Raw genomic sequence first — 11,948 nt, 5'->3', positions numbered from 1 at the left:
GCATATTGGTGGAGAGGCTGGGGGAGGAGCTATAAAAATTTTAAAAACCTCTCAGCCAAATGAACTTTCTGCTCCCGCGTAAAATTTGGGATAATGCACAAGTCCCTCCCTGCGGGAGGGGCGGCTTCGCCGCCAGCCACAGCGCTCCCACCAGGGGGGACTTGTGTTAAGTTAGTATTAGGAGGTACTTGGATTTTGCCAGCGATTGAGCATCCGAGGACCTTGAGCGGATACGGATATCCGTCCGAGTGCTCAGATGAGCAACCCGCGAACTGGAAGTTCGAATACATATGTAAGTCCCCAAGTTGTGTAGCATGGTCGCGGGAGGCTGAGCGAGGTCGAATTATGACTCTACAGTCATCTATAGGATCGGGGTATGTAGCTGTCAGGGTAGTCAGATGTAGATCTCATGTAGTGGTAAATTCAGAGGCGGGTGAGGTTAGAGACATGGAACAACACAAATGATCGAGTGGTTTCTTGAAGATGTCAATTCTCTCATTATTACCGAATTCCTTGTGAGACACTGAAGGTTATTTTCCTTACGGAAACACACAATCATAACCATGTGTCTCCAACGTGATAATGGTGTCGAGATGAATGATGATGAAAAGCTTCAGATTACTGGCAGGGATGAGCACAAAAACGATCTATTTATGTAAATGATTTCCGGTGGGACCTTAGGCCTTCTTTCCCTGATAGTCGATAATCCAATGAGAGCATATGGAATAATTACAAATGTGATGGTCGGTCGAAAAGCGAAGCGAAATAAAGGATAACAAACATCAAACGGCAGAAACAATTTTCATCATGCCAAGAAAGGCCAGTCCAATGTCAAAGAAAGCAAAATCAGTAGATGATCTAGAAAAACAAATCGTGATAGCTTTTTTTCGAGTCTGAGAGAATGGGTAAGTCACTGACCCGGATCAACTTGTAGAGCCCATTGGCAGACCAGAGCATGCTGGCTCCAAAGATGGTGTAGTAGATACCTGAGCAAGTGGGAGGAAGGGTCCGTTTATCAACACGAAATATCACCTTGATACTTGCAAGATAATCACCGAGAGGACTAACCCATGTAGACTCGGGCACGAGGTAACTTCTGATGTACCAAGCGATGATCGCCCTGTCAAACCCAACGCAACAATCGATTAAAGTCAGACTTGAACGGTTCGTCCTGAGTAGGCGGGTCAAGTCACGAAATGGAGAGGGACTTCACTTGAAACATCCTCTGTTTCTCGGGGATTCGGTTGGGCACTAAATATCGACAAACAGGAGTGTGATCAGTCGGATGCTTTCATCGAACTTCCGGGTTGGACGGACGTACGATTGGTCAGGTAGTTGATCATCTTGAATCGATCGGATTCGAGTTTTTAAGCTGATACGAGTACAGGTGGATGTTGCTGAGTCGAACTGCTGCTTTCCTTCTACTTCGCGATTGATGGGGGGTCTGGGTGTGGTGTGGCCCAACCGGGTACCTCCGACTCCGAGGCGAAAGTGCCTCTGTCACACATTCTGTGACATCTTCGAGTGTCCCCTGGGGCCGGGGGCGTGGCGGACGGGCGGCCCTTTGCGCCCGGAGTCAAGACCATTGACTGGCACCACATCTACTTTCAACTCTTCCAGTCTCTCCCTCACGACGCCGCATGCATGAGCCCGCCCGGACGACAAGTGGCTCGTCATCACCCTCTCCTCAGAATAGCAACACGTCCACGGCTCATCAAATGAATTTACCGAGCCATCCACCAACCTTGGGCAAGCTGGGAACGACTGGCGATCCGATACTGGCCAAGCGACGGGCAAGAAACCTTCTCAGAGATTACTATGGTCTCGGAGGCTCGAGTGAGACCACCAGTCCTTCTGGATCAGAACCCGGTGGCTCCAACTCAGCAGGACCGGCCAACGATTCTTCACGCGCAATCCAAGCTCAGGAAAAACTCTCGATCGATTCGCCCTATTTTGATGTCGACGCTTACTTCAACAAACTCGTCGGAAACTCTTCCTTGAAGTCACTCCTCTGTACCGCAAATGAATTGATGTCCGAGATCCGTGAACTTGATGGGGAGCGGCAAAGTTTAGTCTATAATCACCATCATGAATTGGTCGAAGCAAGTGAAACGATCGATAAGGCAAGCACTTCGAATGGCCTGTAATTATTTTTTTCATCACCGAACTCTTTCCTGACAATAGCATTGCTCTCTTTACGTGATTGCATCTATCAAAAATCACAGATGAAGAGCAGCTCGCAAAGACTTGATGGTACTCTGTCTCAGTTGCAGGATTCGCTGTCGGTGATCTCTCAGCTATCTACGAGCCTGACCAGCAATCGAGCACCGAGCAACGTAAAGACCTCTGCAGATCCTAGCTCAGTTACCAAGACCACACTGACAAGCAAGTTCGAGGATGGTCTGCATATCTCCGCCTTATTGAGCTTACCTACCGTCCTCAAGGGTCTCCTGGCCTCTGAGACTAGAGCGGCGGCCGATCAACTTTGGGGTCAATGGGAGCCCGCCTTGCGGTCCTTTGAAGAGGCAGGAGTCGAGGGGGCCAAGCAGGTCGGTAATGAATGTCGAGATGTACTAAGAAATGCCAAATCATTCACTTCTTGAAAACAGCATGCTGGAATATCCTAATCTCAATGTAATAGTCAACAGCTCTCTCTCTCTCTCTCCCTTCCTCTTTTCAATAACACTGAGCATATAGATGGTTTATGGACTCTGTCCCAACTGACACAATGCCTAAACCATTGCTAGTATGTAAGAAGCAGAGCTAGCGCAGTGCCAGGGAGCTCCACTAGACTTCAGTCGAGGCACCCTTGTGAGGATTGAAGCCAAGGCTCAAGACAACCCACTTATCCAGGGCCTTTATCTGGCTTGCTTACTGAACGTGCCGCCAAAGGCAAGTGGTACTTGGGTAATCTTTCATCAGAGCTGAATTGAGGAGAGGATGAACAAGTAACCCAAACTCATGAATCTGAGACAGTCAAAGCCCTAACTAATCTTGGTCAATTGCAATAAGATAAGACAAGAGATACTAGGGGGTTTCAATATTGGCCAGATACGACTTGCATGCACTTTTGAAAGTCAGTGTTCAAGTTCATTCTTGAACACTGAGTTGCAAAAGTGCATGCAAGCCACGCTGTACAACACCCCCTAAGCCTGCTTGAATGTTTTTTTGAAATTTGGTGTTCAATAAAAGCCTTGAACACCAACTTGCAAAAGTGCATGCAAGTCATGCATGGCCAACTTTGAATCCCCCTACTAACCTGTACAAAACAGTCCCATTGCGGTAGCAGTAGGTGCTGGAGGATCCCAGTCTCCAAATCTTGGTGAGGATATATTTGGGTTGGGGACTCAAATATGTCCGGATGGGGCTGTGGAGCTTGTGGACTGCGGGTGTGCAAGGCTGGCGCGGAGCGGCACAGCATGGAGGAGGTTTGCCAAGACGGAGCGCAGGGCAATTGTACACAACACCGCGGTGGAGCTGGACTCAAACTAAGCAGGCCGGCGCGGACTGGCCAGTAGCGGTGGCAAATGGGTGAAGCCATGGCAGATGAAGTGGGTGTAGCTGGGGCAGAGGCGACAAGTGGGATCCCAATATTGCAGGCTAGACAGGGGCGGGGAAGCTAGGGCAAGAGGAGTCCAATGGTGGTCAACAACGTGCAGCAAATTTGTAATAAGGTTGTGTGAGAGTGGAGTGGACACACAGCGTGTGTGGGTGTGGGAGCACGGCTTGGCAGATTGTGTGCGTGAGAGGCAGGCGGAGTATGACGGTTTTCTCTGTCTCATGTTTTCCTTATCTACAGAGGGGGAGGGAGTCCCCCCCCCAGGATTGGAAGGATATTTTGTTATTCTTGACCCTTTTTTATAATGGAAAACGGGCTGGGGATCACACCTGTGATGACAGCAGTATTGCTGTGAGCAACACAAACAGTGAGACAAGAGTGGAACGGTGGAGGCACACCTGTGAGGAGTTGAGTGAAGATGATATGAGTTTACAAGTAGGAAACAAAAGATGATGAATGTCAGGCGCGGTGATGCCAAGAGTAAGTGTACTCTTCTAGCTACACCGGTGACTGCGCCGCAGTGCGGTGGTAAGCGCGATAAGAGCGCGGTGGAAAGGTAAAAATAACTAAAGTTATTTTTTAGGAGAAAACCCAAAAGGGTTGTAACGGAGGGGCCAGGAGCGCCTGGGGTATTTAAGTGCCCTCCAGTGATCTTACAGGGCCTGCGCACGAGATGCGCAGGGGTTTTTATAAAACCTGTGACTTCTGGGGCCCAGCTAAGGGTGTGTTTCAAACGTAAAAACGTTCCCAGGCAAGGGGATAAAATCCCAATAGAGAAAAGTGAAAGAGTGGACTTACTCAGAGAGGAAGTCCACGACAAAAGGACAAGCAAATCAAAGGAACCGAAGTTGAGGAAACGGTCAGGCTAGCGGACAAGTAGAGTAGACGAGGGCGAGGCTGGCGGTCTCGGCGAGGTGGTTGGTATGAATCTGGGGAGGCTTCTACTCGCTCAGAAGCCTCCCTTTATATATTCTTGAGGCAACCGGTGGGGTCGCCTTTATATTTTCAAATTACTCGCGGCTCTTCAACCGCGGGAAAGACTTGTTCAGACAGGAGAGGTCTAGCGTTCTATTACTCGCATCTCTCCTGTCCTTGTTAATCAACTGCGAGTAGAGTTCTCCCTCGGTCCGAGGAAGAGTTCTACTCTATGTATTGCGTTCAATTAGTTCTTCTTTGGCCGGGGGAGAAGCAGTAGTTTACTTCTTTGCTCTTCTCCTCCGGCCGTTTCCAATCAATCAGTTCTTCTGATTCTCTTTTAGAACAAGAGAACAGGAGAGTATCTGACACTCGTTCTCTTGGCTTTGAGAACGTTTTCGCTTTTCGTTCTCTTGTCATGAGAACGAGCTTTACTTCATGGTTTTATTCCTTCTCCGGCCGATACCTGCGGCCGGAGTTTGTGCACTCTCTCCTTGATTCTATCAATCGTTTCGAGGGGAGGTTTATTGCATATTCTTATGCGCGGCGCTCTGCGCCGCACGCAATGCTCACCTGTCGTAGCCGCTAAGGCTGGATGAGTATAGCGACTACTTGGCGCTCTGCGCCGCAAATAGTATGTTCAGTTTTAGTAACATGGAAAAAATAGTCAGCTGGGCTCTACCTTATTATAGTAGCCCGGCTGACAATGAATGATGACAACACAATACAAACCTGTGATGACAGCAGTATTGCTGTGAGCAATAAAAACAGTGAGAAAAGAGTAGCACGGTGGAGGCACACCTGGTGAGAGTGAGGAGAAAGGTGAGACTGAATCATAGGAACGGTGATGAGAGGAAAAGACCTGAGGCATACCAACACTGGGTTGATAAGACACCAGTAACGGTAAAATATCAATATTGTATCAATTTTTGGTATGTTATTGTTACCGTTACCAGTAATGGCAGCGCGTTACCAATATTCAGTTTGAATTTTGGATTTTTTTTCAAGCCGTTACAATATTGCCGCCAATATGAAGTCAATATTGCCGCGGTATTGAGATTTTTTTGGCTCTTTTAGCCTTTTTTTTGCTCTAATACTGCCATTACCATATCGGTAAGGGTATGGTAACACAGATAACGTTTCAATATGCGCAGCGCGCAAAAAAACTTGTTACTGCTAACGGTAACGGTCCAATTAGGTAACAGGGATTGATTTGATAAGAAATTTGGCCCAATATCGTATTGAATTGTATTGACCCAGTGTTGGGCATACCTGCAAGGAGTTGAGTGAAGATGATATAAGTTTACAAGTAGCAACGGTGGGTAGTTACGGTACAGTTAGCGGTAACGTACCAATATCGTAACGGTTTTTCTCTTGTTACCGTTACTGTTAACCGTAACGGAAGTGCGTTACAATATCGCACACCCAGGATGTATGGCATTTAACATCCGTTACAATATCTGCCCGCACGGGCAGATATTGGACTGCATATGATCCAGAGGGGGCCATTTGCCCCTCTTTATCTTGTTAACCAGTGGTTAACGCGTTACGCTACTAGTAACGCAACTAACGCACCAAAAAAATCAGGCCCGTTACAATACAGGCCCGGGGTTACAACTAGTTGTTACTAGTAGCGCTAACGCCTGAGCGCAGTAACGGCAAGTGTTACGCTACGCAGATAACGGCAGTTATCGTAGCGTATCGTAACTACCCAGCGCTGCAAGTAGGAAACAAAAGATGATGAATGAGGTACAACATGTGAAATCTAGTTGGACTAAATACATCATGGATAGGCTTCTACGGTATCATCACTAGTTCTGCTCCGCAGCAGGATGCTCCGGCGGTGGCACTGCTATGGGCCTCAATATTCTATGTGATGGTGACGGTTTTCTGGAATACCAATCCTTATATAGTAGGAGAGTGTATTTGCTTTACTTGCGGCAGTGTTTCTTTCTTTACAAGTGGAGTTGTTTCTTTTTACTTATGTTGGATTTTACTGTACTTGCAGTGGAATTACTCTACATACTTGTGATATTTATATGTTACTTTTTGGAAATCTACTACTTATCACATCTCACTACTCCAACACAGAGTGGAGCGGAGCTGCACAAATCACCCAACTTTCTATAGGATAGTATTGCAGAGGAGTGGTCTGGTCACTTTGTGACAGAGACCATTCTCTTCCACCACATTGGGGCGCAGGAATGTCCAGGCTAAATAATGTCTACAAACCTAACTGGCTAAGTACATGAATGTGCTAATAAGTAGTTTTGTAATCTTGAAACATGAGATTCTGCTGGCTGTACTCAACCCCCCCCCCCCCCCCCCCCCCCCCAAGATTTCAAAAACTACCAGCTGCCCAACTGTCCCAGTGTGCCCATCATCTTTTTTGGACCCAATCTCTTGGTGAGGACATCTGCCAGTTGTGATGCTGGTCCACAAAAACTTGATCTTGTTTTTTCTTATCAATGAACAAAGTCCCTTTCAGCTATTTTCCAATCACTTGCCACAGGGAATTAAATACTGATCAAAACCTATTTAGGTTTGCGGAAGCGCTCCACAAAAGAGAAGTGTCCGTGGTGTGAGGACCGGGAAGGACCCCTGCTGGAATGGATTCCTCCCAGTCTGTGAGACTGCATAGCCTTTCAAATGATGTTGAATATCTCCCGGCCAGTGAGGTATTGGAACCTTGTTGACAAACCGGTAGGAAACCTCCCAAGTCCTGTCCAAAAAGATTATAGAGCCTTGTCAGATGTGTAGGATTTCTCCTGGCCAACCAGTTTTTGGAACCTGGTTGGCCAGTTGCAAGGAATCCACCAAGTGCTGGTCGTCCTAACTTAACACAAGTCCCCCCTGGTGGGAGGCTTGCTGTGTATCACTGGCTGGCAGCAAATCCGCCTCTCCTGCAGGAAGGGTTTGAGTGGCTTTGTAAATCTAGTGGCCAACAAGATTATAGGTCCTCATTGACCGGAATGGACTTCACCCAGCCAGTGGGATGATGTCAGCCTGTAGGTAACTAACCGTGTCTGAGAGGGTTGTTACTATCAAGATGATGGTGTAAGATGCCAAGGATGGGCCAATGGGTTCGTGGTAAGACCTGTAAAAGGTTTCACTCTATCAGTAATCTTGACTGAGAGGCTTGCTCAATTAAGGCGCATCCAGATCAACACAGGGTGTTAATAGGCATCCAAGGAATAACTCAACTTGGGTTCATGGTTTTACCTACAGAAAGGTAAGGGTAATCAAGAGTTGAGAGTATTCCTGAATTGAATGATGGGTGAGAATGAAAGCACTGTTTAACTATAGTATGGGTTAAACTTTGCTGTAATAATATTCTGAGGGATAAACAGTCCTGGGGGGCGTGTTTATATAGAGGGAAATGAGCAGGAGGGAACATGAGGCGCTTGGAGGCGCTTCAGGACCAGGGGGGAACTGGAAGCGCTCAAGGGAAGCAGATCCTCATGAGGATCAACATTGGAAATGATCAGGGCAGTGTAATGATCAGTGCTGATCCTGGATCAGTAGCTGTGCACACTAGCTGATCATAACCAATCATTGATTCCATTCAGTGCTCTTTGAATTGGATTACATCATGTATTGTTTATGTATTTATATCATAACCAATATGTTATGTAAATAGGTACTGAGGCGTAACAGGGGATAAATGAGTGATACCTGTCTTGGGGTATTTCACGTGTACAGTAATATTACAATGTATTGTAATCTTACTGTTTTGCACGTAAATTAACTCTCATAACAACAGTACATTATGGTAACTATATTTAACTATGGTTATCTGTAATGTAATGTATAACAAGAGTACATTCTTAAGCTTGTATCTAATGATGTACATATGTAATAAAGGTGTAAAAGGAATGTACTATGAATAATGTGAACAATTGCAGGTACTTGGTACGTGTAAGGTACTGTGACATGTACTCTGTGGCTGACAGATGATGAATTCTTTTTAAATGTGTGGTGCAACCTTGCCAATGGTGGGCCAGCTAGGCTAACTGTGGGAGCGGCGCTAAAAGCAAGAGGATAAAACTGAGAAGCACATGTCATTGGAAGTTTAGAAATGAGGATCAATTTCATGAGAAAAAAATAACAGAAAAGTAGCTGTGTATAGGAACTAGATATGATGATTGCATAAAGCAACAACAGAATGAAGATGTGATCACATTTTATGCTTGCAATTCAAGATTCAGTATTCATGGTGTTCAAAGTTGGTTTATGCATGTATGAATCATAGACTCATAAAGCCTTTTTGGTGGGATTACATAATCATACTTGAGAGATCCCCTGCAAAAAAGATTTTAGGATTTTTGCCTCATATATCAACTTTGAACAACAGAATTCCAAGAATTGTAAGTTGCAGATTGTAACAAATTTAGCTTTGTCTCATTTGTCTACTTGGGTTGTTTGGTTCATTTTTTTCATCTTGAATTTCTAAAACCTTCCTTTTTGGCCTTCTTGAGACACCCGTAGGGTCATTCCCAAGATCTTCATGATGACTATTCTGAGTGCTGGAGGGATCTTCAGGGGATTTATGGAAATCTAGAGAGCTTTGGGAGTGATCAGAGGAAATATTGGTAGATTTTTGGTGGATATGAGGGTGTATAATTGGGGTTTGCTGGCCAGGAGAGTATTCAATGTTTTTCAAAATATCCTGAGTAATGCCTTGAACATGAACTAGATTTTGATTGATAGCAAAGGGTTTGGAATTTTTAAGGTATGATTTTAGCCTTTAGGATGCAAATTTAGACAATCAGAAAGATAAGGAAATAAGTTTACATACAATTTTGCAGAGCAGCTTGAGAATTCAAGGATTCATTGGGGTGAAAAGAAGCTTGAGGTCCTCTGTGAGATGTGGAAGAACTAGGATGATGTTGTGCCAAGATAGGCTGATGGTAATCTTCAATTGGTATCTGTTGGGGAGGGTCAAAAGTTTCTGGAAATTTTGAATATTTCATTTTCAAGGGAGTGTGTTTTGGAAAACCTGTGAGCATACCCTGCATGACTCTTCTAGGGAATAATCATCAATTTTTTAAAAAAAACATACCATGGTGTCTATTTGGTGCAACTGAGTATTGTGTACTTTCTTGGTACTGTTTGTAGTTTGGGTGGCCAGATGCTGTCTGATATTCTAGTAAAGATTTTCCTGGACCTCCTGGAGAACTACCTGTCAACTTGTGCTGATTAATATTCAATATTTCGTGGCCTAAATACACCAAAATTGATTTTTTTAGATTAATGACCTCATTAAAGACAAAAATGGTTCAATAGGTTAAGAAAGAACATGAGAACAAAGGAAACTTTACCAACTTTTTGGTGGTTGGGCTGGTGACTTATTCAGTTGATTGAAACTTGGGGAATGATGTGGCTGATTACCAGGATAGTTTCTTCTGGATAATTGAAGATAGGAAATTGGTAATCTTCCTAAAATGACATCATATTCTACTTGGAGACCTAAATTCCAAATTTGGAATTTATTGTGCGTGGGAAGAGATAAGCAGATGAGAGACCATAGAATTCAAAAAAATTAAGGAAAAAATATCACCAATCAAGTACCAAGATAATTCACATACCCTTATACAGATGATTGGGTGAATTATTCCATAAGTGATTGTGAAGATAATTGAGAGTATCTTGATGATACAAGAGAATGGTTGGGAAGCCATCTGTTTCAGAACCCTGGTTTTGTTGCTTTGAAAAAGCATCATGATACTCTTTAAACCAATTCTCAAGTCCATCACCAACTAAATTTGGGGTAATTTTTTGAACAAAGGGAAATTCATGTTTTGTGAATGGACAGAGTGATTCTCAACACAGGGAAAAACTTCAATAGAGAAAAATATTGGAACTGGAAAACATACAATTGATTGGGTATTTCTTAGCCTCTGTTAGGGGTATTATGTTATATGAATCCTGGGCCATATTTTCTGCAAAATAGGATTTTGAAGTTCCTGGAACAGGTGGACCTTCTTGAAGAAGCTTCAAAAGTGTATAATAGACACAATTCCTAACTTAATTTTGAAAGATGTTGAAATATATCCAAGAACCTTGTCAACATAGTCTACTGAGAAGAGAATGAATGTCTGTGCAAAAAGTGATCAGAATGATTAAAGAAAATCATATCATTACATTGAATTTGTTGGTACTGTTCCAATAGCTGTTTCTGAGTGATTAAATCAGGATTATTAAGCACATTTTGTTGTTCTCCTGAATTCATGTTATTTTGGCCCTCTTGAGGTGGACCAGACAAACTGATGGCTATCTGATAAGCTCTTGGGGGAACTGATTTTAGACTTAGTTGAGGTGGCAAATTCATTTGGACTATATGTTAGATTTGTGGATGAAGAAAGTCAAAATTTGAGCACCATGATTAGCATTTTTTGGAAGATTACATACAATTTGGATTTGATGTAGTTGCTTGGTTATTTTCTGATGGAAGCCTTTTGGGATAGTGTGTAGGATTACCTTGAATCATCTGATGGCTTCCTTGGGCAACTCGGTTATAGAAAGTTTTGTGTGAGGATGATTGCAATTTTTATGTGAAAAGTAAAATGAGTGATATCCTGAGATGAAACCATCCCATGTTCAGTAGTGAAGGTACATACCATTTTGTGTATGTGTTGAGGATGCAACAAATTGGTTGTTACTTTGAGTAGATGTAGATGGATTTGGAAGTGTGGCTGCTCTTTTCAATGAGGAGGGGCTATGGGTTCCCCTTAGCTGAAGATTAAAATTTGTATCAGTTGGCAAACTGTGCTGACCAGTAGGCCTTGTTTGGTAACTTGGATTGGTTGGATGAACTACAATTAAATAGTCAAAAGTTTGCAATGATTTTGAGATGTAATATTTTCAAGAATATGATTGTGAGTGTAAAGGAAAATTAAATCAAAATTCATTCCAAGAGGGTCAGGGGCATACCATTTGATGGCTTGTTTGGAGCTTGATGCAAATTTATGATGTTTTGAGTTTGCTGGCCTTCAGGTGATATACAAGATCCGGCTGGTTTTGTCATAAGAAAACTAGGTTGCACATTCAAATGTGAGTAGAGCTTCTGATACACATCTTGGATCTCAGAACTGGTGAGACTGCCTAAATAAGATTTGAGCAGTCCAATGTGTGGGCCAAAGCGGATTTGCAAAATGCTGTGAATACTTTGGTCTGGCAAACCCATTTTGAAAGAGCTAAGGAGAAACCACATACCAGCTTGTCGCATAGATGGGGGATAATTGGTATTTTGAACTGGCTGAGCTGGATTACCATTTGCGGGGGTAGCTGGGGCTCTGGCATGCTCAGCAGTGAGATCTCTTTCAGTTAAAACAGCAAGTGGAACCTGAACCTTGAATATTTGACCATCCTCAGTCAATGTAATTCCTGTAAAAAAATCACAGGTTTTTTATGGCAAAGGATTTCAATGTTTGTATATGAGTACAAAGTACAAGGAAAAGAAAATAAACAATGC

At 43.7% G+C, this 11,948-nt stretch overlaps 2 protein-coding genes across 2 annotated transcripts; one reads left to right on the top strand and one right to left on the bottom strand.

Moving 5' to 3' along the window:
• Nucleotides 1–846: 846 nt before the first annotated feature.
• On the bottom strand, nucleotides 847–1,343 carry PtA15_12A525 (uncharacterized protein; the record flags this gene model as incomplete). Its single annotated transcript, XM_053162143.1, has 5 exons — nucleotides 847–858; nucleotides 919–986; nucleotides 1,069–1,120; nucleotides 1,214–1,251; nucleotides 1,322–1,343. The coding sequence occupies 5 exons, from the start codon at nucleotides 1,341–1,343 to the stop codon at nucleotides 847–849; spliced, it is 192 nt and encodes a 63-aa protein (XP_053026090.1).
• A 297-nt stretch (nucleotides 1,344–1,640) lies between these two features.
• On the top strand, nucleotides 1,641–2,603 carry PtA15_12A524 (uncharacterized protein; the record flags this gene model as incomplete). The annotated part of the gene is made up of 2 exons (XM_053162142.1): nucleotides 1,641–2,123; nucleotides 2,226–2,603. 2 exons carry the CDS (start codon nucleotides 1,641–1,643, stop codon nucleotides 2,601–2,603), a joined length of 861 nt encoding a protein of 286 aa, XP_053026089.1.
• Nucleotides 2,604–11,948: the final 9,345 nt, after the last annotated feature.

The sequence above is a fragment of the Puccinia triticina genome, chromosome 12A (genome assembly GCF_026914185.1).
Source record: "Puccinia triticina chromosome 12A, complete sequence".
Lineage (NCBI taxonomy): Eukaryota > Fungi > Basidiomycota > Pucciniomycetes > Pucciniales > Pucciniaceae > Puccinia > Puccinia triticina.
The sequence above is the reverse complement of the archived record's forward strand: the minus strand, read 5'-3'. Positions and strand labels throughout refer to the sequence as shown.